Source organism: Erythranthe guttata, chromosome 6, assembly GCF_056151865.1.
Source record: "Erythranthe guttata isolate IM_541 chromosome 6, IM_541, whole genome shotgun sequence".
Taxonomy (NCBI): domain Eukaryota; kingdom Viridiplantae; phylum Streptophyta; class Magnoliopsida; order Lamiales; family Phrymaceae; genus Erythranthe; species Erythranthe guttata.
Window position 1 is genome coordinate 4,626,750 of NC_142538.1, and position 27,119 is coordinate 4,653,868.

Sequence of the window (27,119 nt, forward strand, 5' to 3'; positions counted from 1 at the left end):
AACCCAAGAGAAAGAAATACAAATAGTACTAATATGTATATATAAAAATAATTATGAATATAAAAATATGCATATATACGTATAATAATTTATAAGAAATGATAAACAAAAAATGTAATACTGTATAATACGAATATTGTGCACTTTGTAATCGAATGATGGTAGAAAAAAATGAAATGAACATTGAGGGGTTTATATAGTATTGAAAATGAACTTAATTCTATGGAAACATTAAAAATTCAAAATATTTATATATTAGTTAATGAAATCAAATCAAACAAATAAAGGAAACAACCCAAAAAAAAAAATATAACTTGTGGAAAAAAAATCTTGCAATATAAAAACATTAAATATGAAGATACGATTTTTATTTTTTACCATTCAAATTTGAATTAAAGTATAAATTAAATCAATCAAAGATGATATGATGGAATCTTGGAATATTAAAGATTCATTTATATTGGTGATTTGATATTTTATTGAAATAATAATTAATAAATTTTTTTTGCATAATCCGTAGTTCTATAGTTCGGACCGTATTATTATATATTAAATAATGTTTTCCAAAATACAACCAACTACATTAAGAATTAATCCACCGTGTATAATAAAAATTATTTAAAAAAAATAGTGGATTATTTATTAAATACTTCTATTAAAAACTAAAACATTTTTTCATTATTATTTTTAATGGAATAGATATTCGAATATTCTAAAATATTGAAAATTAAAAAAAAAATTAAAAAAAACAACAACATATTCCTTTATTTTAATATTTTAGTATTTAAAAAAATATTTTTTTAATGAAAATTATTTGAATATTCGTAAAACAATTGAGTTTCATGAATTTATTTGAATAAATATATTTTGAAATACTAAAAATATAAATAAGATTTTTTTATTTCGAATTTATAAAATATTAACTTTGGAAATAATATATATACATGTGGTAATTATTAAATGATTGTGTAAATGTAAAATAGGAAGAAACTTAACAACATCCATAAATAAAAATGCCACCTAATCAATTGAAGAATCCACCTAATCAATTGAACTCCAACTAAGCAATTTTGACAAATGACATCATCATTTGCCACATGTCAATCATTGAGGGCATAGATCCTCTTTTTATATTATATATAGATATAGATTACTCATGTTATATGATATATTGTGATATATTATGGACCATGTATTATAGAGTATATTTCCATATGTATTAAATATTGCCTTGGTATTGAATTGGGTGATATATATATATATATATATATATATATATATATATATATATATATATATAATCCTAAAGTTTTAGATTATATAAGTTCAATCTGTGTGTATATATATACACGTATATATCAAAAAAACTTATTCATAAAAACTTATTCATAATTCCAACATTATTTAGTAAATTTTGGAATAATATTGAATTTTGGAATAACTTTGGCAGTAACTTCTGGGTTACGTAATTTTGGAATTTTATTTTTTAATATATTTAGTATTTTATTTAATTACTATATTTAATTGGGGGTAATATAATTAAGTACTATATGGTACACATTATTAAATTTAACTTATAGTAATAAAAAAGTAAAATGAATTATGAACAATAAAAGAAAAGAAAAATAAAAAATATCTTTTTTTTTAAAAAGACCTTTATTATGTGCATAACAATTTGAACAAAAAACTAAAAAATGTTACGTATAAAAAAATGTGACAATAGCACTTCTATGCATTATTATGAGAAAGTAAAATATATAAAAAAATAGTATAATCTAAATGATCCAATATATGAAAACACAACTTGCAAAACATTAAAATTAGAACGTTCCAATATCCGGAATGGAAAAAAAAACATATTGTTCAAACTAAAATAACAAATTTCAATATCCGGAACGAACATACATGGATCGAAATTAGGATCAAAATACGCGTTGCAAAGAACACATTGTTTGGACTGAGCGCAAACAATTTTTTTTATCTTCATAAAGTACGCACGACTTTATTTAATAAACTGCATGAAAATAATAAAAAAAATATATTAAAATTAAAACCCAAGAGAAAGAAAAACAAATAGTACTAATATGTATATATAAAAATAATTATGAATATAAAAGTATGCATATATAATTATAATAATTTATAAGAAATGATAAAAAAAAATGTAATATGAAACTGTATAAAACGAACATTGTGAATTTGTAATCGAATGGTGGTAGAAAAAAATGAAATGAACATTGAGGGGTTTATATAGTATTGAAAATGAACTTAATTCTATGGAAAAATAAAAAAATCAAAAGATTTAGTAAATGAAATCAAATCAAACAAATATAGGAAACAACCAAAAAAAAATAACTTGTGGAAAAAAAATCTTGCAATATAAAAACATTAAATATAAAGATACGATTTTTATTTTTTACCATTCAATTTTGAATTAAAGTATAAATTAAATCAATCAAAGATGATATGAAGAAATCTTGGAATATTAATGATTACTTTATATTAGTGATTTAATATTTTATTAGGTAAAGTTTAAATAAATAACCCAGCCGAATGTGGGGGGTTTGCATCCGCTTCGTTCGTGCAGGGTTGTAGTTGTATGTATGTGTATCTGTATCTAATATGTATATTGTTGATGTAGTATGAATAAGATCTATTTATGGACTTGTGATCCTATTTATGTTTCCTTATTAATAAATATAATATATAATTCGTTCTATAATTCGGATCATATTATAATATATTAAATAGTGTTTTCCAAATATACAACCAACTAATGCATTTAGAATTAATCCACCGTGCATTGCATATTTATTAAATAATATAATTATTTTTAATTTGAAATATGGTATAATAAAAATTATATAAAAAAATAGTGTATATTTATTAAATACTTCAATTAAAAACTAAAATATTTTTTCATTATTATTTTTAATGGAATGGATATTCGAATATTCTAAAATATTGAAAATTAAAAAAAAAAAAAAACAACAACATACTCCTCTATTTTAATATTTTAGTATTTAAACAAATATTTTTTTTATGAAAATTATTTGAATATTCGTAAAAAAATTGAGTTTCATGAATTTATTTGAATACATATATTTTGAAATACTGAAAATATAAATAAGATTTATTTATTTCGAATTTATATAATATTAACTTTGGAAATAATATATATACATGTGGTAATTATTAAATGATTGTGTAAATGTAAAATAGGAAAACACTTAAAAACATCCATAAATAAAAATGCCACCTAATCAATTGAAGAATACACCTAATCAATTGAACTCCAACTAAGCAATTTTGACAAATGACATCATAATTTGCCACATGTCAATCATTGAGGGCATAGATTCTCTTTTTATATTATATATAGATTACAATTATTTCCCTCAGGTAAGTCAATTTACGTGGGAAAAAAAACCCCTCATTTTTGTAGAAATTACATTCAAACCCCTGCAATTTGTAAATTTCTTACATACACCTCATACAAAAGGGTGTTAATGTAAGAAATTTACAAATTTCAAAAAGTGGATGTAATTAAGAAAAAATTAGGAATTTTTTCGTAGTTAGACCTCACCTCAGGAGGGCAGTTGCAATTTATCCTATCTATTTATCTAAAAGCCCATCGGCCCATTGGTCCAATAGAAACAGTTCAATTAAATGGCAGCTCGAATTTATCCAAAGCCCAACTCCAGATGGTGTTGTTCCTTTTCTTTTCTTTTATTATTCTTTTATTTTTTATTTTTTATATATATTTTGTCAGGAATTTTTGAATTCTGAAACTTAAAATATGCTGAAATATTTATTATTATTATTAAATTAAATAAATAAAAAAAGCGAAACGACCAAAATTCCGTATCATCAAAAATACAAAACCCCAGGGTTTTGAGTTACAGAAGCATTTCAAAGTTTTCAAAAATGGCGACACAGTATTTTGCAGCTCCGTGTTTGCAGAAGAGCTCAACCTCCAAGCATCAAATACTTTCTCGCTCTGGTTTACCACTGTCTAGGGTTAGTAGCCGCACAACGAATCACCACCCACTGTCGTTTTCTTCGTCTTCGGAAAGCTTCAGATTTCTCGATTTAGGTTTAAAACCACACGAAATTGTCTCCCGCAAAAATGGTATCAAAATGTCATGGGATGGTCCTCTCACTTCTGTCAAATTCATTCTCCAAAGCAAAAGTTTACAGGTATCCAAAACGTCGTCGTTTGATCGTCTGAAATTGAAAGGGGGGAAATAAAAATTAATTGTATATAATTTCCTGTCTTGAACTGGCAATTTTTCACTGATTGAAGAAGACCAGAAATTCAATTAAATATATTTTTTTTTTAATTTATGGAAATATAGTTGACTCCGGCGGTGAAGAGCTATGTGGAAGACAAGTTGGGTAAGGCAGTTGAAAAGCACAGCCATTTGGTAAGGGAAGTTGATGTTACATTGTCTGCTCGTGGTGGAGAGTTTGGCAAAGGCCAGAAACTACGAAGATGCGAGGTTTGTCATTCATTACGCATCAACCGAAACATGCTTTTTTTCGTTATCAAATTATCGTGTCGAGTTAGGTTTTGTTATGTTTAATCAATCGTCATTTATTTGTTTCACGAAGAAACATCGTTAACCGAAAAGTGTTTTGTTTTTACCAGATTGTTGTGTGTCGAGTTAGGTTTTGTTATGTTTAATCAATCATCGGTCGGAACGTGCATTTATTTGTTCCGCGAAGAAACATCGTTAACCGAAACGTATTTTGTTTTTACCAGATTGTTGCATGGCGCTAGTGTTTTTTTATTTATTATGTTTAATGAAATCATCATTCAAAATACGCAGGTGACTGTGTTCACAAAGAAACACGGAGTAGTTCGTGCGGAAGAGGACACGGATTCGCTCTATGGTAGTGTAGATTTGGCTTCGTCTATTGTACTAAGAAAGCTGAGAAAGATTAAGGAGAAAGATTCCGACCATGGCCGCCATATGAAGGGCTTTAACCGCCTGAAATTTAAAGACCCCTTTGCACTGAAAGTTGAAAGGGACGACAACAAAGACGAAGTTCGTAATGAAGGAGATGAAAATGAAGACAACGTTAATCAGGTTGTTATACATCATTCTTTTTTGTATCGATATTTGATATGAAATGCATATGTTATATTTAGTTGATCCGTTTTTCCCTTTACAGATTGTTAGGACAAAGTACTTTGATATGCCCCCTTTATCTGTTGCCGAAGCAATTGAGATGCTGGAGAATGTGGATCACGACTTCTATGGCTTTAGGAATGAGGAAACTGGTAAGTTTTTCGTATGGTTTTGTTTCCGTTTTTTCGTCTTTATTATTTTCTTATGGGTTTTTTTCTTATCGCTCTACAGGTGAGATTAACATTGTTTACGCGAGAAATTCTGGGGGCTATGGACTTATTATTCCTAAAGAAAATGGCGAAACAGAGGAAGTGGAGAACTCTGTTGTTCTTGGTTCTGCTACTAACTAAATTCGGTGAAGATGGGATCTCTTTTTGTAGCTTATGGAGTAGCAGTGTTTTGAAAAACTACGCGTAAAAACAGAAAATTATCGTACAGCTCGTGAGTACATTTGTAGAAAGTGTTTTGTAAAGTGAGAAAAAAAAAACTCTCGTATGAGCAGGAATGTGATGCAGAAAGACTAGGAATCTGTAGGAGACTGTGTTCTCAAAACCGCCATATATTTTGTTACATGGCGTTATTCGGAAAATTGCTTTCTTCCTCTCGTTACTATGCTGCTACTAGTTATGTAATTCTCATATATATTTGCATTGAGTAGTCTGCAGAAAAGTGACTGTTAGTTTATTTTCTTGAGAAAAAATGCAGTTCAAGAATTGAATCTACGAAAATTTGCAAGTCCTTTCGTCTTTCATAATTCTTTTAACAATGTACGAAAGAATAAAGCTCTAACAAAATGCCGTTATTTTCGAATCAATGGTTATTGATATACAATATATTTCAACATCATCTCATCTCTCTACTAGCACCTCTACAATTTTCATTCACCTCACTGCACTCCCATTTTACGGCTCACAAATAATCCCCAGCATGCAAAACTTGTATATAACCGATTGTACAGCTCATCTTTCTGAGGAAAAAAAAAAACCGGATTTAATTCCCTGCGACAGTCTCGTCTCCCGTTGATAATTGGATCATCATTTTCACCAAATTAGACCTTTGGTACACGAGAATCGAGAACTAGAAAATTAGAGCCCCCAAATAAAACCAGCAAACTTCTCATTTACCTTCACTAACACGAACCGTTGGCTTCCTTCGACTTTTATTCGAAAAACTCGCTGCAGAAACACTCAATAGCTTGTTGATAGACATCCCTTCACCTAAAATCTTTCTCTTCTCTTCGTACCTATGCTTAATACGACCGTCAAGCTTGTACCCAAGAAATGCAGGAAAGGACAAAAGCTCCCCAACTTTTCGACCCATTTCCTCAATCAAGTAATCCAGTTTCTCCTCCAAAGACTCGTGATTGTACTGCAAAACTTGAGGGTGTTTCTTGCTCATATCCAAAATATCCTCACAAGTCAACCCGTAATTCAAGAAAACCCCAATCACTTCTTGCAGATTCTTACAGCTGCACCTCGTGACAGCTCCCATCGCCATAGCCAACTCCTTTGTCCTATTCTCGTACCCAATCTTCACCAAGACAACCAATTTATTCGCTAAATTCTCCTCAAATGACAAACTCAGAAACAAAGGTGCTTTAATCAAGAACTTGAATATGTCGTTCGAACTCAATCCACACTCCTTGAGAAAATCGATTCTTGGATGAATTTTCCTCTTTCTGCTTGCGCTGAACAGACTCGGATAAACGAGTATGATCTTGAAAATCTCCTCGTAGCTCAAACCAGCGTAGGAATTCAAGAATTCGACGTGGTCTTTTAAGTGGTCAACGCTATAAGCCAAAACGAATGGGAATTTATGCAAAACTATCGATGTTGAATCCTCGTTATTCCCGCTCAAATCTAAGAGGAACCCGATTCTTGGAATTAAATGAGTATCTAAATCGTAGTTGAGAATGAGGGGCCTCCGTAGGATCAAGTTGGGCCCACCAAAGCGTTGCAGATAAGCGAGTGTTATCTCGATTTCTTCAATGGATTTAAGACACAACGCTTTGGTGAGATTGACATTGTTGAGCACGTGAACGAGCTTTTCTTTGGGAATGCCGAATTGGAGTAGTAATCTCACTTTCGTCTCGAATCCGACAAGACATCGAGGGTCTGCTGTGTTCAGGAGGCGCTCGATTTGGGCCGGCTCGATTTGTGCGTCAAACTCTGAATTACAGTTGCCGATGAGGAAGTTGAGCAGCGTGTCGATTTCTTTGGACGTTAATATGTAGGGCCGTTTGAGGATTAACTTAGAGAGAGAAAGGCTGTCCAATCCAGCAGATTGAAGGAGATGAACTCTGCTGTGAATGGATTCCAAAGGGGTAAATCTAAGAGCTGCATTGTTATCCAAAATTGCTTCAGTCTGTTTCTCGTTGAACCCCATTTCTAGAAACAATGGGAATATCATTACACCTAAAATTAAAACAAATAAACAGAATTAAAATCAAAATCAAAATCAAAATTAAAATTAAAATTAAGATATTAACTCTCTCTCTCTCCCATTAATTAAACCCATTTATTGAACTAGACGAGAACATCGTTATAATGTATACCTAAACCCAACATAAAAAATAAAAAAATATAATTTCAATCCTCCATTAAACTAAAGATCGAAGCTTTTTTTTTAATTATTTAAATTACAGCATGTACCTGAGTGAGCAAGCGTGGATTGATTGGCATTGATAGTGAGAGCGCAGCAGCGGCAGCTGAGAATTAGGGGTTTGTTTGGGAATTTATGGCGGAGAGAGAAACAAGAGAAATGGCTGAGGGAGGAGTGGGTGAAAGCGGGAGCTCTGAAGTAAAACGACGGCGTTTGGACTCGGAAACTGGAGGGCAGAGCAAATGTATTTGCAGCCATTGATGAGTAGAGAGAGGGAACAACGCTCTGGTCAATTCATGAATTGATAGATAAGCAAATCAGCCCCCCATATTTTGTTCCGGTTCGGGTTTTTTTCCTTTTAATGTAAACGGTTAAACTTTAGGGTAAATTACAAAAAAAACCCTGAACTTAGACTAAATAACGTAAACACCCCACCTATATGTAATAACCAAAATCCCCCTCTGATTAACTGTTGAGCGTTGATTGAGTTTGTTAACAGAAAAGAAAATGTGTATTGGAATCAAAAATATTTCGTGAAAAAAGTCATGATGTAAGGGGTTGGTGTAAGATGAAAACAAACCTCGGGGGATTTTTGGCAATTAAGAATAAGTTGGGCTGTTTTTCTGTTATTTAGCCTAAGTTCAGGGGGGTTTTGTAATTTACCCAAAATTTTATTCCATATCCGGTTTTTTATTTATTTAAATCATTTCATACAATAAACCAACCACAAAATGATTTTTTTTTTTTTTTTAAAATCAATTTTTTAAAAACTAATATTCATGGATGATTTGTACAAAGTAAATAAATAATTTACACTGCAGTGAAATAGATAACAGAGTGCAAAAATTCACAGTTGATGCCCAAATGATCTGCGCCTCTTAATAATAATGTACAAAACAATGAGTGCCAATATAATTTCGACAATTACGAACAAATGCGCTTACGCTTACTATAGGTGTTCCAAAAGATTTCGATAAATGCTATCGTCCCCAAATAAATAGATAAATGGTAACTTCCATTGCAGCATCTTCAAGCTTTCTTCTGTTTCGACTTGAGATAGCTTTTGGAAATGCTCGTTCCGTTTTTATTACTGGTGTGGATGCTCTTAATAAGAATAACAGATGCGTTTCCGTCTTCCGAATTCCTGGATAGCCAACAAATGCCGCCATTATAGAATAATATACTGTTGTTATATGTGCAATGCATAGAAGAAAGTTATGCAATAGACGAAGAAACTTATAAAGAAATGCACGTCACTTACAAGTCCGATCGGGATCGCTTCTTTTTTAGAATCCCTCCAACTTTATTCGAAGCCTTCTCGTGAATTTCTGATTTATTCATCTGATGATACACGCACGGAGAATATAATAAGCCAAGGATAAAGATCCACAATGTAATAACATTATAAGCACGGGCATATTGCACAAGATCAGAAACGTGAAAAGATAACACCAGTCTCGAGAATTTAGCAGCGTAAAGCTGAATAAGGTACCATCATAATAGGGTTAAACTCAAAAACACGATATACGAAGAAAACAAATTCTCAAACGGTTTAATTACAACGATATCCCGTCATTCCTACAAGCTATCGTAGTCCACATGATGCAAATGTTTTAACTCGACTTATTTATGCACATGTAATCCAATAAACGCAAAGATCACATCGAATGTCAATCAAACAAGTTCGTCGAATGTCAATCAAACAATCACATCATTCAAGCTATATATAAATATATGCTTAAAAGTTGAAACAAACATATCATTAGGCAAACACAATAATCGGATAACAATTGCTTTAAACTCACTTCGTTTGATGACAAATCGTCAACTTTCGACTTCTTTCCCCCACGTTGATTCTCCTCCATTTCCCCACTGACTTTCCTCTTCTTTTTACTGCCCAAAATCTCACCTTTCCCTTTCTTATCCCTCACTTTCCACACATTCTTCTTCTTGTACAGCAATTTGTCGAACTTCCAACACTCGTAACTTGTATCTATAACCGTTACCTCCGTTCGCGAAAACCCGATCAAATTCCCATCTCTTCCAAGCCCTTCTTCCCCACCTTCATTGTCCCATTTACACAGCTCCCTCAATCCCTCCACTCCGCTATTGCTATCGCCACTCCTCAACAGCGCCACCTTCACCGAAGCTGCATTGCCCGCATCGCCCCCGTTATTGGGAAGTGCACAAATTCTAGGGTTTGCCTGTTTCCGGGCGGATTTCTTCACCTTTGCTGAGTTACTGCATTTATCTCCAAAATGGAATAACTCGTTGAGAACATTGCTCATCATACTGAACAATTGTTCGTCTTTGCCCTGACCCGGATCGGAAATTGAGGCGGAATTCGGTTTCGGGTGCGGCATTTCGTGGGTGGGAGAATTAGGGTTTTGGAGGAATTGCTCCAGATCGTTGACGCCATTCTCGGGGAAGCCTTTGGCGGTCCGCAGCCGGTCCAGCCAGCTCTTGCCTGATTTTCCGGTCGGGGCCGGGCAGAGCATTGCCGGACTGGGCTACTGACGGGTTCTTTTCCGGCGTTCAAATTACAGAGAGAAACTGAGAATTGCGTTTGAGATTAATTACTGGAAAAATTCAATTTGTCAAAGCTTTTTAGCCAAATGTAAAACCGCGCACTGTTTCTTGACTTTTTGTTTTTTTATACATAAAATATATATAATATAATTTATCAACAAATATTAATAATTCAATTTTGCATTAGGGTAAGTTCCGCCCCATGGGTAAAATATATTTACAAACAAACCGCTTATGTTTTTTTATAATTGCATCCACATCCTACAATTTATAATTTTTGGGTAAATTACGGCCAACCCCATGAGGTAAGGTCAAATTACAAAAAAACCCTCTTGTTTGGTTAATTACAACTACCCTCTCAACTATAGATTTTCTTACACGTCCACCCTTACGATGTTAAATTCAACACAATCTTCTAGATTCCGTGAAATGTTCTCTAATTTGTACTCATTTTGTTAAAAAGACAGTCTCTGATTCACCACAATATGATATTTACAAGCCAATAGACACATCTTACGACATCTTGTTTCAAAATACGGAGCTCGAATAAGGTAAAACGGGTAAAAATTGAAAAAATATTTCACATGATCTAGAAGATTCCCATAAATTTGACATCGCAAGGATGAACGTGCAAGAAGATTCATAGCTGAGGAGTAGTTGTAGTTATCCAAACATGATGGATTTTTCGTAATTTCACCTTACCTTGGGGGTGACCGTAATTTACCTTAGATTTTTCTATCAACACGCTTGTAGGGGTGGATGTAAAGAATTACAAACTACAGCGGGGTGAATGTAAATTCTCAAAAAATAAAGGGTTTATTGGTAAATAAACTTTAACTCGTATAGGTAATTGAAGTTTACCTTTTCTCATATCAAATGGAGATTTTTGCATATTCAATAAATAATTATGTCATTTTAACAGCTTGGTCAAATATCTTATTTTTTTACAAAAAAAAATATCAAAAAATTATAATAATAATTTAATTGGACAAATCCAAATCCAAATCCAAGTCCAATCCAAATTCAATTTTCCCATTGATAAAAACTAGGGCGTAGCGAAAATCCCAAATTCCACCCTATCCAGAAAAAAAGAAAAAAAGAGGGCGAAAAATTCTGATCACACATTCAACAAATCCAAAAAGCAGCTGGAATCCCGTCGCCGTCATCAATCCAACACCACTGAGTTTGTTTGGCGGTGTAATTTATTCGATTACTTGTTTCCCAACCTCTCTTTCTCTCTCTAATTTTCCCTCTCTAGATTTTTTCGATCTTTTTCCAACAACTCCGACAATAATTGACGCCGGATCTATTTCTCCCACACACTCCATATTCATAACCAAAGTTTCCGCCTTTAATATTCTTATCGGATACTCTCCGCACACCCTTTCCAGATCCTCCTCCTATCTCCCCCCCCCCCCCCCCCCCCCTTTTTTTTTTGAAGTCAGTGTTTTTAATATATTTGTACATATTTGCCATATTAATTCTGCTATTTGTCGTTGTTGTCTGTTAAAAAAATTAAAAAAAAAAGAAGAAAAAAAGAAAAAAAAAAGCAACTAGTTATGGCGTCGGTTGAGGCGTTTTTGGAGATTCTGAAAAGGCCCACCATTTGGGGGGTGATGCAGTTTTTAGGGCCTGTTTGGTTTGCTTTTGTTTTGGGTGTAATTATGGGGTGGGTTTGGAGACCTAGGTGGGCTAGGGCTAGTTTAGGGAATTGTAAATTTGATGTTTCAGCACCTTCTTCACCTTCTACTTTTGTTCCTGCTGCTCCTGTTAAAGACTTTGGTATGAACCAGAGTTTGGATTCTTGTTTGTTGGATAATAATGGATTGAACAAGGAACAAAAAGCTTTACCGGCTGTTGATGGTGGTGCTGTCTGCAGGTAAATTTATCAGCTTCTTTTGCCGAAGTTGTTATTGTTTTATTGATTTAATCCGTATGCTCGATGGAAATGCGTTTAAATATGCAGACCTGTTGTATTTGTTTCGTCTTCCTTGGACAATTTTTTTGTTTTGGCTTTTTGCCTGACTGTGTGTACAAAATGTGAATTGATATGCCTAACCTGTTGTGTTCTTGATAAATAAGAAGTTTGCTTACTGCATAGGCGTGTTTTTATGGTCAATTTGTTATGGCTTTAGTTTAAATTGTATGAAGAATATATTTTTTTGTTGTTTCCGAATTGAGTGTAACGAGCTTGTTGCATTACCATGTACTTCTAGAATTCTATTGAAAATCTGTATGAGGCGAGGACGTGTTGCTTTGCTTAAACTTTGCATTCTTGAATTATATCGAGTTTAAATTTTGAAGCTGTATTGATCAAAGAGGACTCCTTTTTCTTATGCATTTCTTATGTATTATTTGAGATGAGAACTGCCCTTTATTACTAAATTTGTCGGCACAACTTGCTCATAAAACACATATTTTTTCTACAGCCAATCGGAGCTAATAAAAGAAGACGGCGTGCTCGTTATGTACGAGGATTTTGAACATTTACGGCAGCTGGTCGAGAGGAAAGATGGTGGGCCCCCTTGGAAGCATATGATGGATCGTTCAACCCAAAATATGATCTTCCAATCTTTGCAGAGAGATCCCGAGGTACTTCAAGAATTTCAATGTATCTTCTTTGTAGTATCTGCGAAAATTATGTTTATGTTTTTAATTAAATTATTGTTGTTGGTTTATCAGACTGGTCCTCCTCAGTATTGTAGCAGAACCGTTTACGAAGATGCAACTCCGGAATTGCTGAGGGATTTTTTCTGGGACGATGAATTTCGAACGAAGTGGGATGATATGATTGTACATGCTGCGATTATCGAAGAATGTCCCACCACAGGAACCATGATGGTTCATTGGATACGCAAGGTTGTTATTTTAGGATCATTTTTCTTTAATTATTAGTCTAATAAATATTTTTTGGTGGCATTTTGGGATCATTTTCTTGAGTACTGATATCGATATCTGATTGTTTCTCGTACAGTTCCCGTTTTTCTGCAGTGACAGAGAATACATTATAGGTCGAAGAATATGGGAGTCCGGAAGATCATATTACTGTGTGACTAAGGTAAGGCTTTATTTTTTTTTATTTTCTTTTTGGCTCAATTCTTGTTTTTTTTAATTCTATTTTTACCTTATAAGTTGGGCCTCGGTTGGTTATTGTTAGATATGTATCGGAAGTTCTAAAAAGCTGAATGACTCGTGTACTGAACCAAATGAGATTGATTACACAGGACTACTAAAAATTTAATACGCATCACTTTTTGAAGAGTTTGTTCTAATATGAAAAAAAAGTACACATTATAAAATGTTCTAATGTTTCTGTAATTAACAGGGAGTTCCCTGTGTTTCTGTCCCGAGGAGAGACAAACCAAGACGTGTTGATCTTTACTACTCAAGTTGGTACATTCGAGCAGGTAAAAAGAAAAAGTTCAGTTTATTGCATTCAGCACCCCGGTGTTTTTTCTAATTGCTAATTAACTCCACGGTGTTATTTTAATTGCCAAACCCCCCTACAATTCACTTTTTTTAAGCAAACTGCACCCTAGAAACTCACTGTTTAGAGGGGGCGTGTGCTAGAAACAACGCATTAAAAGGGTGTTTTGCAAATATTAATAACACAGGTTTTTTTAGCAATTCATTAAAACAGAGGGGTACTACTAAATGCAATAAACTCAAAAAAGTTCACTCTCCCTCAAATTCCTATAAATTAATTCGATTTTTCCACCGTCCACACAGTTCTTTAACTTGCGCATTTGTTTTATCATGTTCATTACGGAAAATGATCATCTTTTTTTCTGTTTGGACACAGTGGAATCAAGAAAAGGAAACGGGCAATTGTCTGCATGCGAGGTAATACTCTTCCACCACGAAGACATGGGCATACCATGGGAAATCGCGAAATTCGGTGTGAGGCAAGGTATGTGGGGTGCCGCAAAAAACGTGGAGCGTGGCTTTCGGGCCTACCAAAAGCACAGAGCATCATTGTCCGGGTCGCCCGTTTCCCACCATGCGTTTATGGCCCAAATCAACACGAAAATCGATCCGGATCACCTGAAGACTCTAGAAGGTTCCGAAGAAGATTCTTCATTGGAAACGACGCAATTGCCCTTGGCAGTTGAGAAACCCAAGGAAGGTGTGAACTTACCAAAGCTGCTGATAATCGGTGGGGCTGTCGCAATTGCGTTTAGTCTTGACAGAGGGCTTTTTACAAAGACGTTAATATTTGGTGTTGCGAGGAAGTTCGGTAATATCGGTAGGAAGGGGTGTCCGAGTACTAATTGAGGATTTCTTTTTAATTTTTTTTTTTGGGGGAATAACACTTGATAAGGAGATATTGGTCAGGTCTCGGATACGAAGCAAAAAAATGCTTCGGTAGCGATTAATTTAATTTCATAAAGTACATTGTACATGATCCAGTTTGTATAAAAAAAAAGATTCTTTTCATTTTTAGATGAGTTTCTCGAGTTTCGGGTTTCTGTCATTTTGAAAAGCTCGTGATTTTAGTTGAGTTACCGAGTGCGGTTAAAAACACCTAAATTATATATTTTTTTCTTTTGGTAAGCTGAGCATGAGTTGTGATTTTTTTTCTTCGGATTTTTTTTATTTATAATATAAGAAATAATTTTCGTGCCGAATTCTGAAATCTCCGATTCTGACTTTTTGGATCGGAAACGATTTTCGATACGATTTTAATTTCTGAAAATTTCAATTTAATTCAGAAAATACACTTGTAATATCAATACATTTGTGTATTATATATCTTAGATGCCTAAACAATAGAAAATGTTTGAATTTTGTCGAATTCGATCCGAAAGTTTCCGATTTTGGAACAAGTTTATTTTAATTTCAATTGCCGAATATTTTCTCCTCAAATAATCAAATAAAAACAGAACTCGGTCATTTTCTCAATAATAATTGAATTCCAGAGTAAATAAATAAAGAATCCATACAACTTATGAACATAACTAAAATCTAAAACAGATGCTAGTCATCAAACACGCCCAATTGCGTGCACTTCTCTAATGTAACTGAAAAAAAAAACTCTATGGACAAATAATTAATTAAAAGACAAATGAATTTCATATAATATATATTCAGTTGGGTACAATAGTTTCAAAACAGTGTAAACCATCAAACTGTGGAGCCAACATTGGGCCGCCTCCGCCGCCGCTGCCGCCACCACCACTCTTCACTTCTTTCTTCATATTCGCCCCTATTCCTGCACCTCCAACTTCCTGCATTTACCAAAAGAGATTAATATATATAAATATACACCTACTAGATTTGCATGTATCTCTATGCATGCCTTATAATTATAAAGGATCCCGTATTTCGTTCTCGTCTGTGAAAAAAATATCGATCCGACGATCTTCCGATTTATTTATCCAGCTCCTTCCATCGTATAATTATTTTATTTAAATTAAAATAAGTTATATAATTGACCTGGTTGTTTGGGAGATTATTTCTACCAAAGAAGTAGAGCCCCATTGCAGCAGCTGCAGCCGGTGCTGTAATTACGTAAACGCCACTCATAGCCATTTTTGCTGCAAATTCTCGGAATTAATTTCTTTTTTTTCAGCTCAAAGATATAAACATAATTGTTTTTTTCTCTGATTTGAATGTAGCAAATCAGAGATGCATTTGTTGGGTGAAAGAATGATGACAATTAGAAAAAAATGGTGTAAAAGAGAGAGAGATATATATAGAGGCAAAACAAAATACTAATGATTTTTGTAGATAAGCTTGTAATACGGACATGCCCCAACTAAACATATTTTTTGGCCGTTGGTTTATGGGTGAATATATATATATATATATAGATATATATATATATATATATATATATATATATATATATATATATATATATATATATATATATATATATATAGAGAGAGAGAGAGAGAGAGAGAGAGAGAGAGAGAGAGAAACGTAATTCAATTCTTATATTTTATAAATATTTTAACTATTTCATATTTGTTATAATTTTTGTTATAAAAGTAGAATGGGGTTTTTTGTTTTTATAATTATTATATAAATTCTGTGTATAATTTTAAATTACACACCTACACAAAAATTGCTTGTTTTTGTATTTTCTTTTTCTAAAAGCCTGTACTTTTTTTTTTGATTGGTAAAATGGGAATTAATTTATAAAATTAAACGGACACAAGTCAAACGGAGGAAATCCTGTTTCGCAAAAACAATTACAAGGAACAGAGCTACTCGAAACGGACCCAACCCAATTTACACCAAAAGCCCATGAAGCTAGATTATAGGTTGCAAAATTTGCATTTCGGGGAATATACTAAATTTGATTACTATAATTTTAATTAGGGCTGTGCATGGATCGGTTTTAACCATCAACCAACCCATTTTCGACCCACAATTTGTGATGGTTAATCAACCATCAACCGACCCATTTAAGTTGGGTCGATAATGTCAACCAACCCATGTATAGTTGGGTCGATAATGGTTTCTAATATGCTAAAAAGTTGGTTAGTCGGTTAATATCGGCCAACCAACTTTATTCATTAATTTATTATTTATTAATTTTAATTAAAATATTTAATAGTTTTAATTTCAAATTTCTATTTTATATCACATTTATTAATTTTTTTAATATTGACCAAAATCCTAAAAGCAATAAATCTAACCTAATTATCTAATTTGAACTATTTTAATATTAAGACATACAGTCTAAATATTTGGACGATTATTATTTGTTGAACTATTTATGTTTAATTGCAACATATATGCTCGTAATGTTTTGAATCTTTTATTTGAATATTGTTGAACTAGTCGCATTTAATTTATAAAAGATATAGCGTTGTAACAAGTAATAAAAAATTAAAAAATATTTAGATGGATGATCCATCAACCAAACCACCAACCAACCCATTAAATTGGTTTTCAACCATCACCCAACCCATGTAAGTTGGGTCGATAACGGTTTCTAATATTTGCCAAAGTTGGTTGGATGGGTTGGGTTGGTTTTATGCCTGGTTTTTAACCAAACCAACCAACGCACAGCCCTAATTTTAATAATATTCAAATAGTTAAACAATCAAATTAAAATAAAATAAAATTGTTTAATATAAAGAAAAATCAGAAAAACATAGCGGTTTAATTTTCCAAATTTTCTTTTCTTGGAGAACAAGCTAGCACTGAAATTGAGTATACTCAAATTATGAAAAAACTCTCCGTGTTTGAATAATTACAACTACTGCTCAATATAATCTTATAAATTGTACTTGTTTTGTACAAATCTTTCTTCAACCAATTCCTTTCCGTCAAAATTTGTTGAAAAACACTATCAAGATCGAAACAATGAATTTCCTAAGACAAAATCCTGTGAACAAGCTGCGAATCCTCGCCCAAATCGGCAGCCGTGCAACCACAACCGCTCCCGGGGGCGGTACTTCTAAGGGGCAGGGGGGCAGTTGACCCCTAAGAAAGAAAAAAATATTAGCTATTTTGACATAATATTTTTTGAATATTACTTCTGGTCTCCCAAATGTTTTGTAAATATGTGTTTTAATCCTTAATTTTTTTGTTTATTCTCCATAAGTTGGGCCTCGAAACCCGAAACCCGAAACCCGAAACCCGAAACCCGATATATATCATATTTAATATAAAAATATAAAATAAAATGGTTAAAACTTGTAATATTATAAATAAAATTTATGAATATTTACTTATCGATCTTTGATTTTTTATATCAATGTTTCTAAAAAATAATACGAGACGGAATAATTTAGATTTTTTTGTCATCCTTGAAATATGAAAAAAAATTGAACCCGTCTTAGACCCAAACCCACGGTTCTTCACCATTTTAGGACCCAATCCTATGGATGGATCTATCCGTCCGGTTCCAACGGGGCGGTTATTCACGGGTTTGACGGGTGTAGTGGGTTGATGGGTCCGACTTGCTCACCTCTAATACATTTACATTCGAAGCATAGTATGTTTACAGTGAAGTTGACTTTTAGATGAGTTTGTCGTCTTATTTGATTGTGATATGTGTATTTCTGTTTGGTTATCGTTTTCTTCTGAATGTTTGTCATAGAATTAGCAGCTAGGAAGGAACCATATGAAAATAACTCATTCGCAAAAAGGATGTTCCATTTGAATTGTTTCTCTTGGGGGTTTCCTCCAGTCATGGTTATGTACGACTATTTCATGCATTTTGCACTGGAAAAAAATTCTGACTCATGCGTTTAGATTGGCCTTTCATATGCCTTCATATTTTTGTATTGACTGCTATAAATATGCATTGAGTGCTGCTAACGACTGGGGCTTAAAGTGCATTCATTATGAAATAAGTGGGTATATTTTATGAAAATAAATTTTCCTTCGTTTGGTTACTCTATTGTCGATGGGTTTTCTGCTTCGTCTAATGCGTATCTTGGTTTACTTTATGAAATCCAGAGGATATAGCTCCTTCGCGTGGAGTGCAGGCACCAATGCAGATGCAGGCTGAAGCATGAGAGCTCAAGTTTTAGAATCTAAATGGTAAGGAGTTCATTTTCTGCTATCTAGCAGTTAGTTTGCATTTTTTTCCATTAGTAATGAAAGCTCGCCTGCAAGATAAAAGTTCTTTTTCAAGCGTAATGTGTGTCAATTTAGATTATAGAATGCACGAGAACTCGTTGAATGACAACATTGTTCAACCAAAAACAGGAATGTTTGTTTATTGTTTTAAACATAAATTATTCTATTACATTTATTTATTGTTGTATTTTGTTATAATAGGTGAAGCAGCTGGCAGCTATACTCGCTGGGTCAGAAGCAACGGCAAAAGTAATTGCTATGGTTTCAACCACCTTCAAGAAAACTCCCAATTAAGTGAGCATCTGTTATACAGTTAGGTTCATGCATTAAATGAAGATGTGAATTTTCCAAAGCTTCCAATTTGTTCCCCTCAAAATGTGTTGGAAACTCTCACAATCGAACGAAATGAATTTCTGAGGCAGAATTTCGTGAAGTGAGGTGACTTAAGAATTCTCGCGCGTCTCTAATGCAAGAGCTGAGTGATCACGTAAACAGATGAGTAGCTGTGGTGATTGGAAAGGAGGGACCTAAATTTGGTATTGTTTTTACTTTAATTTTGTGCGTGTAAAACGAAAATACAAATTATTATAGAGGGTATCTTTAGATTTAATGACTTTGAAATTGTTAATTAATTTGAAATTGTTAATGACTTTGAAATTGTGATGAAGGTATGACATCTCGCCACGCCACAACAGTGAATTGGGGTTGAAATCAGTGAATTGGGGTTGAAATTGTTAATGACTTTGAAAGAAATTATGATTAAGGTACGATATCTCAACCCGTAAATTGGAGAATTCAAATTGTGCCAGAGAAGAAGGCTTATATTGTTGAATGATTCGGGAACTATCTTAAGACATTGACTCTTGTGCTCCATTTTCAGATTCCATTTATAAGAGAGAGCGACAAGGATTCTTGTGAACATAAGCAATTTTATCAAGACACTGGTTGAGGAAATGCAGATTGAGCAAAGCCGGTACACAACTATATATATTTGAATTTTAGTTTTACTTTATATTTTTAATTATCGAAAAGAAATCCACTTTCCTAGACGGAAATAGGCAGGAACATTGGGCACATTTTGTAACTTTGTATCAAGTGATCTACAGCCCCACTCCATCAAAAAGTAAAAAATGTCGTCCTCACATGATATACTACCTTGTCCTGACATGATAAAATGTTCCAGACTCTTCGATTAATGAATTGTTGGATATTTACAAATGAACGAGCATACCCCTATTTATACAATTTTACCTCATCAATGTATGGAGGTGATCATCTTGATCTAAAGGCTATATGAGTAACTCCTATGATCATCTATCAAATATATACAAATGAGATGACTCTATAGATCTTCTAGAATCCTGTACTCTTGAGCCCCAAAATGACAATGACATTTCCTACTACTTATGTTTGTTAGTTTGCATTTTGTTCATTGTAATGGAAACTCACATGCAAGATATAAAATTATTTTTCAAGCCTAACGCGCAAAAAAATTAAGTGAACCGTGTACAACGAGTCATCTCATTTTTAGGATGTATATGAAAAGGATTATAAACAGTGCATATTTTATTTTCCTTTCTTTCGACTGATTCCACGAAATTTATTCTTTTAAACATGTGGAATTACGTTATAATAGAAGAGTTCGCTGTCGTCGTAAGATCCGTTGTACTATGTCTTGTATTTACATGTTGCTGAAAACGCTTCAATTTTAGTATTTTACAAACGATGTGAATCCTAAAAATACGATAAACTTTGATTTGTTGAAAAAAGTAATTAAATTAGCCACCAAAATAGTGCAAACATTAGGTGATTTTGGGAAAATTCTATGCTACAACTGGTGAATATAACCAGGCACCCTAATTAATAAGATTCCCACTACGAGTTCAGTTATGGCCCAATGGATTTTTAGAAATACAATTACAAAATAAATAAAAAAAGGACATTTGTCAAGAAAAGAGCCACCCGGTGAAAATCACCAGGTGTAGCATCGTATTCCCCGTGATTTTGTCAGCTATATACAATTCGATTAATTTTTATACTTTAAAATTATACTTTATTCGCAAAAAAAACATCACTTATACTTTATTTGCGGCATCGACTCCTCGAGCCTACACCGGCTACTGCGATACTACACCTGGCGATTAGTGATTATTATCGGGTAGTTATTATCTTGACAAATCCGTTATTTTATTATCTCCTCCATTTTCTTTCCTTATCAAAAACTAGTAACCATGCCCCGTTGCACGGGGTCACATTCAAAAGGAAAGAAATTAATTATTAAAATGCATGAAATTACAAATTCTATTAATTTTTTTACAAACAAATTGAAATATTTAGCTTTGAAATTTAAGTTACCCTATAAAATAATTATTTGAAGAATCATAACGCAAAAGACTCAAGTCAATTAAATAAAGTATTATAGCCGAACTGCTCTTGTTGAAAAAATAACAGCGTTTATAAATGCTATGAATAGTGAATTACAGAAAAAGATGCACGCGCTGAGATGTGGACTACAAACGGAGAACAGCAAATTGGAATTACAGAATTGGAGGAAGTGTATGAAGAACAAGATCTGTATTGGCGTCAGCGTAGCAAGATTCAGTGGATTCGAGAGGGAGATCGAAATACAAAGTTCTTCCATGCTAAGGCTACGATGCGGAACAAGAGCAATAGAGTTAACCGAATCAGAGACAACTCCGGAGATTGGGTGGCAACAGACAGTGGAATTGAGGACGTCATCTCGCGCTACTTTGGTCACATTTTTTCATCAACCAATCCACGGGACGAGGAAATAGATGAGGTGTTGGGTCATATTGAGAGGAGAGTTTCGGACGAAGCTTATCAGCAACTTTCTGAACCTTTCACCGAGGAGGAGGTAACTCGAGCCATCTCTCAGATGGCTCCCCTTAAATCCCCAGGGCCTGATGGTCTGCCAGTTCTCTTTTATACGAAATACTGGCACATTATCGGATCCGACGTTATTTCTTGTGTTCTTGATTTCTTAAATAACCACAATCTTCCCCCTTTGTTGAATTATACCTTTCTTGTTTTAATCCCGAAAGTTAGACAACCTGAAAAAATTACTGATTATAGACCTATTAGCTTATGTAATGTGGTCTATAAATTTGGCTCAAAAGTTCTTGCTAATCGCTTGAAAACTATTCTTGATGATCTCATTTCCCCGAACCAATCTGCTTTTGTTCCTCGTCGCCTCATTACTGATAATGTTTTAGTTGCCTATGAGGTCAATCATTTTATAAAACTTAATAAGAGTCGTACGTCGAATTATATGGCTATAAAACTCGATATTAGTAAAGCCTACGATCGGGTTGAATGGAAGTTCTTAGAAAAAGTGTTATATCGATTTGGGCTGCCGCACTCGATGGTTTCTATTATTATGTTATGTGTTACGTCTGTCTCTTACTCTTTCCTTTTCAATGGTGGGCAGTTTGGAGCTGTGAAGCCAACCAGAGGGATTCGACAAGGGGATCCTATTTCCCCCTATCTATTTATTTGCTGTGCCGAGATTCTCATTTCTATGATACACCAAGCATGCAACCGAGGGGAATTGCATGGGGTCAAAATCACGCCATCAGCACCTGTGGTGTCCAACCTCTGTTTCGCCGACGACACCTTTGTTTTTTCCCATGCAACGGAGGACGACGCTATATCACTGAAAAGGATCCTAGAGAAATACGCCCGGCTTTCTGGCCAAGAAATCAACTTTGAAAAATCCACGATGACGTTTAGCCCGAACACGAGCAGTACCAAACGGGACTCCATCTCACGCATTTTAAACTTTGAAGTAGTCGAAAGGCATGAGAAATATTTGGGTATGCCGGCAACAATGGGGAAAACAAGGAAGCAGTTGTTCAGCTATATTCGGGACCGGGTGTGGGCCAAGCTTCGGGGTTGGGGTGAAAAACTTCTCTCTCAGGCGGGCAAAGAAATTCTCATCAAGGCTGTTATTCAAGCAATTCCCACCTACGTTATGAGTTGTTTCTTCCTTCCCAAAGGTCTCTTGCTTGATATTGAGAGAGCTGCCCAGTGGTATTGGTGGAGTAGTGGTAACCAGCGAAAGATGTCATGGGTTTCGTGGAAGAAATTATGCGAGACGAAGACAGTTGGCGGTATGGGATTTCGAGATATGTGGTGTTTTAATGTGGCACTCTTGGCGAAGCAGGCGTGGCGAATCTTGACGCGCCCGGATCTTCTGCTCACTCGCATTATAAAGGCAAGATATTTTCCCAATGGCGATCTATTCTCGGCAGATCTTGGGTCCCGTCCATCGGCTACGTGGAGAAGTATTTGCTACGTTCGCGAATACTTATATGGAGGGCTTCGCAAAAGAATTGGCAATGGCCATCAGACTTCCATATGGTCCGAACCATGGCTTGCGAATCCAGGACAATGCCGTATAATTACAAAGAGGCCGACTCACTCAAGTTTCCCCGACAGAGTTTCGGACATTATAGATCCTATTCATCACACATGGAATGAAAATCTAATTAATACTTTCTTTTGGCCTGTTGATAGGAGCCGAATTCTCGAAGTACCGATCGGCCATATGGAGGTGGAGGATAGATGGATATGGAGGTTCTCTAAACACGGCAATTATACTGTCCGTTCGTGCTACCACAATGCACTAACTATGGAGATCACGAAAAACAAGAGACCGTCGAAGCGAGAAGCTGGACGAAGTGGTGAGGCCTGGGAGTGGTGGAAATACGTCTGGAAACTTCAAATTCCCCCAAAAATAAAAATCTTTCTCTGGCGTTTCTGTTCAGATATATTGCCCACGAACGAGAATCTTTGTCGTCGTAAAATATCTTTCTCTCCACAGTGCATGAGATGTGGAGTTGGGGTTGAATCAGCATTACATGTGCTCCTATCTTGTCGAGATGTGGGCGATATTTGGATGTGCCCGCCGTTTGATCAACTAAAACTGCATTCAAGCCAATCTCATTTGCAATTGTTTGAGCTTCTAGTAACCAACCTGGACAAGGATTCGCTAAACTTGGCCACTACGGTTATGTGGAAGTGTTGGGACCAACGGAACAAAGAAATGCACGGGGAGAGCAGGCTACAAGCGGTCGCAATCTTGAGTTGGTGTAGAGAATACCTCAAGGAGCATTCAGAACATCAACTGCGTTCGTCTCTTACACAACCTCAACGACTCCCTACGAAGTGGAAACCACCGGACGATGGAGTGATCAAAATTAATGTGGATGCAAGCTTTCCGCGAGGTGAGACGTATTATGCTACTTCACTTGTCGCTCGCAATTCTAGAGGCGAGTGCTTGTTTTGGATGGTTCACAAGTTCGCCGGTCGGCCAATGGTGGTAGACGGAGAAGCCCATGCTATTCTCAGGGCATTAATCACAGCACAAGAAAAGGAGTGGCCGAACATTATTGTGGAAGGGGACAATTTACAGGTGATAACAGCGCTTCGGGACAAGTATCATTCGGTTTTTCCGTTTGGAGCATTCATTGAACAAAGTCTGTCTTTATCTAGAGTCTTTGTATCTTGTACGTTTGATTTTATTAGACGATCTGGTAATAAATTGGCACATATGCTAGTGTCGATCTATGGTCATTCTTGTAGCGAGGGAGCAACCCTTCCTTCGGACTTGGCGGATATCGCCCAATAATATTGATCGATTCTTCTAAAAAAAAAAAAGAATAGTGAACAATAGCTCTAAATGAAGTTATGTGAAAGAACGAAAAATAGCGATAAAAAACGCTATGCATAGAGGTATACGATAGCATTTTAAAGAATGCTATAAATGCATCCGGGTCTATTATAGTTCCGACAGACATATGTCATACTTGTTTATATTTCCAAAATCAATTTTCAGTTTTATACTATGCATAAAATTGGGATTATGTTTATTTGAGAATTTTCACTTGAAAATTCTTATTTTTCTAAACAATTTTTTGAATAGAGATACATTATTCATATTTTTCTCACTTTTCAAACCTATAATAATACTACTAACCTATTTCTCTCTCCTCCATTTTTTCTCCTATCTCATTTATAATAATAATAATAATAATAATAATAATAATAATAATAATAATAATAATAATAATAATAATAATAATAATAATAATAATAATAATAATAATAATAATAATAATAATAATAATAATAATAATAAACATCATAATAATAATCACCATCATCATTATATTATATTTTTGCACGTACTTTCGTAGAGAAAACACACCACAACCAAACATATTTTCATTTCTACATATATAAAAAACTAAAAATACCACTTAATCCAAACATATTCTCATTTTCTACACAAAAACCAATACATCTACTTTTTCCATTAGAATTTTTGAAAACTAGAAACTTCCATTAAAACATAACCAAACATCCCCATATGATAGGCTACCGTATGGTTTTTTGGGCGCTATAAATAACGTTTTGTGGTGTGGTGTGCCTCCCCCGCAGTCGCACAAGTCAAAACGCGCCCTCGCCTCGTGAGGCGTGCCTCCGCCGCTGCCATGCGAATCCACACGCGCCCTCGCCTCGTGAGGCACGTCTCCTCCGCCGCTGCCGCCGCGCGCATTTCTGCAGATGCGCACGGTTCCGTGCCTCTTCACCTCCTGTCGCAGTTTAATTCGCAGTTGTTTGGATTTTCCCGCGTCGCTCATGATGAAAAGAAATAAACAAAAACAAAAAAAAAAATAGAAGAAACAACGGACAAGGTTCCAACGCGAGACTGCTACAATTTTTACTCTCGACACGATTCGGCACCCCTATCGACTTGACTCACACATCGACTTGAGACTGGGGCTTAATCATATGTCTAGTTGGGTAAGTTCAATAGGCCTACAATTTCTTAATTTACTGCGTCACGAGCCCAATTTTAAAGACAACTAGAATAAAAAATAACCTTCAAATAATGTTTGGGCCGACAACTATAATCAATTAAGTTCGGTCCAACAAACTCAGTATAAATAAATAATGGGTTTTTTGCAAAAACCACCCCTTTGTAATCTCGAATTGCTGAAAAACCCCTCGTGTTAAAAATATTAGCACAAAACCCCCTGTGAAAAATAGTCAAAGCCAAAAAAGACCCTACGAGCTCGATGTGTTATACACTCGCGCTTTGTGCGACTGGGCCTCGTGTTTAGGAACTAGAAAGACCCAAATACCCTTTAAATCAATTTTTGAAATTTATAAATTTACCCAAAATATTTTTCATAAGTTCAAAATGAAGTTTTCTGAATTTTCAATTCAATCCCCACTAACTTCAGAAAAGCCCTCTCTCCAAATTGCATAGAACCAAATTGAAATTTTCACAATTTCTCAAAACTTCATCATCTTCTTCCCCTCTCCTTCAGATCTGCTGCACGCCAAATAAAAAAAAATAAAAATAAAACAAATAAAAACCACCGATTCATCTTCATAACCTGCCCATTTGCAAAAGAAGAAAAAACAACAAAAGTTGCTTCCTCCATCTAAACCCGCTGGAAGAAAAAAACACTTCAAGCACAAAAAACACAGGCCCCAGTATAATACACACACGCACAAAACGAAACTCGATCTAACATCTTGATTTACAAGAGATACGAAAGAACCCATCAAACATAAAGCATTATTTTTTTTGGGGTGGGAAGGCAGGTGGGGATGCGGCGGTGGTGCGGCCGTGGTGTTGGTGATGCGGCGGTGGTGCGGACGTGGTGGTGGTGATGCGGCGGTGGTGCGGCCGTGCGGCCGTACGTGGTGGTGGTGATGCGGCCGTGGTGGTGGTGATGCGGCGGCGGAGGGCTCGATGGAAGAATTGGGTTGCGTCAGCGGTGCGGACGTGGTGGTGGTGATGTGGCGGAAGGCTTATAGAAGAATTGGGTTGTGGGGGGAAGACGATGGCCTGTGTGAATTTTATTTTTCTTTTTTTTTTTTTCTTTTTGCATTTTATTTATTTAATTGAAACATAAACTATTAAAAATATGAGGGTTACTTTAGTCATTTCATAAAAGTCAACTGCTAATTTCGAAATAAGGGCCAGTGTGCTTTGTCAAAAATAATATAGGGGGGTTTATGCTAATATTTTTAACATGGGGGATTTTTTAGCCATTCAAGATTTCACGGGGGTCTATGCAATTAACTCATAAATAATATAATTCATTTGTTAAGCTACGTAACCTAACAATACATCTCTCTGAATTCTCCGTAGAACCTGCATGTTGAGAAAAGCCCATACACGACTTTTATATATATATTTGATATATTTGAAATTTTAGTTTTACTTTATATTTTTAATCATAGAAAATTTATCTTCTTGGAGAAGAAGCT

At 34.7% G+C, this 27,119-nt stretch overlaps 4 protein-coding genes, 1 long non-coding RNA gene and 1 other non-coding gene across 6 annotated transcripts; 3 read left to right on the forward strand and 3 right to left on the reverse strand.

Annotated features, from left to right (window-relative positions):
• The first annotated feature begins 3,787 nt into the window (after positions 1-3,787).
• On the forward strand, positions 3,788-5,845 carry LOC105977759 (ribosome-binding factor PSRP1, chloroplastic). Its single transcript, XM_013003127.2, has 5 exons — positions 3,788-4,200; positions 4,359-4,502; positions 4,833-5,093; positions 5,179-5,287; positions 5,367-5,845. Exons 1-5 carry the CDS (start codon positions 3,928-3,930, stop codon positions 5,483-5,485), a joined length of 906 nt encoding a protein of 301 aa, XP_012858581.2. The 5' UTR covers positions 3,788-3,927; the 3' UTR covers positions 5,486-5,845.
• Positions 5,846-5,855: 10 nt separating this feature from the next.
• Positions 5,856-8,067, reverse strand: PTAC15 (plastid transcriptionally active 15). Its single transcript, XM_013003126.2, has 2 exons — positions 7,787-8,067; positions 5,856-7,549 (listed from the first exon to the last, which is right to left on the reverse strand). The coding sequence occupies exons 1-2, from the start codon at positions 7,992-7,994 to the stop codon at positions 6,252-6,254; spliced, it is 1,506 nt and encodes a 501-aa protein (XP_012858580.2). The 5' UTR covers positions 7,995-8,067; the 3' UTR covers positions 5,856-6,251.
• A 522-nt stretch (positions 8,068-8,589) lies between these two features.
• Positions 8,590-10,375, reverse strand: LOC105977982 (fantom protein). The gene is made up of 3 exons (XM_013003387.2): positions 9,542-10,375; positions 8,998-9,077; positions 8,590-8,880 (listed from the first exon to the last, which is right to left on the reverse strand). Exons 1-3 carry the CDS (start codon positions 10,232-10,234, stop codon positions 8,766-8,768), a joined length of 888 nt encoding a protein of 295 aa, XP_012858841.2. The 5' UTR covers positions 10,235-10,375; the 3' UTR covers positions 8,590-8,765.
• Positions 10,376-11,247: 872 nt separating this feature from the next.
• LOC105977314 (uncharacterized) lies at positions 11,248-14,708 on the forward strand. The gene is made up of 6 exons (XM_088819571.1): positions 11,248-12,144; positions 12,695-12,857; positions 12,948-13,124; positions 13,240-13,323; positions 13,591-13,672; positions 14,068-14,708. Exons 1-6 carry the CDS (start codon positions 11,825-11,827, stop codon positions 14,538-14,540), a joined length of 1,299 nt encoding a protein of 432 aa, XP_088675697.1. The 5' UTR covers positions 11,248-11,824; the 3' UTR covers positions 14,541-14,708.
• A 450-nt stretch (positions 14,709-15,158) lies between these two features.
• LOC105977499 (uncharacterized) lies at positions 15,159-16,033 on the reverse strand. Its single transcript, XR_016031512.1, has 2 exons — positions 15,702-16,033; positions 15,159-15,493 (listed from the first exon to the last, which is right to left on the reverse strand). It is a non-coding gene; the product is annotated as an uncharacterized LOC105977499 (transcript).
• A 2,563-nt stretch (positions 16,034-18,596) lies between these two features.
• LOC148769933 (uncharacterized) lies at positions 18,597-20,027 on the forward strand. Its single transcript, XR_016031513.1, has 4 exons — positions 18,597-18,770; positions 19,011-19,345; positions 19,478-19,573; positions 19,690-20,027. It is a non-coding gene; the product is annotated as an uncharacterized LOC148769933 (long non-coding RNA).
• The last annotated feature ends 7,092 nt before the right edge of the window (positions 20,028-27,119 follow it).

Coding starts and splice junctions, on each gene's coding strand:
- LOC105977314 (XM_088819571.1), top strand. CDS start 11,825: ATGGCGTCGGTTGAGGCGTTTTTGGAGATTCTGAAAAGGCCCACCATT. Junction 12,145..12,694: donor GATGGTGGTGCTGTCTGCAG/GTAAATTTATCA, acceptor TTTTTTCTACAG/CCAATCGGAGCTAATAAAAG. Junction 13,125..13,239: donor TGGTTCATTGGATACGCAAG/GTTGTTATTTTA, acceptor TTTCTCGTACAG/TTCCCGTTTTTCTGCAGTGA.
- PTAC15 (XM_013003126.2), bottom strand. CDS start 7,994: ATGGCTGCAAATACATTTGCTCTGCCCTCCAGTTTCCGAGTCCAAACG. Junction 7,550..7,786: donor ATCCACGCTTGCTCACTCAG/GTACATGCTGTA, acceptor TTTTAATTTTAG/GTGTAATGATATTCCCATTG.
- LOC105977759 (XM_013003127.2), top strand. CDS start 3,928: ATGGCGACACAGTATTTTGCAGCTCCGTGTTTGCAGAAGAGCTCAACC. Junction 4,201..4,358: donor TCCAAAGCAAAAGTTTACAG/GTATCCAAAACG, acceptor ATGGAAATATAG/TTGACTCCGGCGGTGAAGAG. Junction 5,288..5,366: donor CTTTAGGAATGAGGAAACTG/GTAAGTTTTTCG, acceptor ATCGCTCTACAG/GTGAGATTAACATTGTTTAC.
- LOC105977982 (XM_013003387.2), bottom strand. CDS start 10,234: ATGCTCTGCCCGGCCCCGACCGGAAAATCAGGCAAGAGCTGGCTGGAC. Junction 9,078..9,541: donor ACGATTTGTCATCAAACGAA/GTGAGTTTAAAG, acceptor GTGTATCATCAG/ATGAATAAATCAGAAATTCA. Junction 8,881..8,997: donor AAGCGATCCCGATCGGACTT/GTAAGTGACGTG, acceptor TTGGCTATCCAG/GAATTCGGAAGACGGAAACG.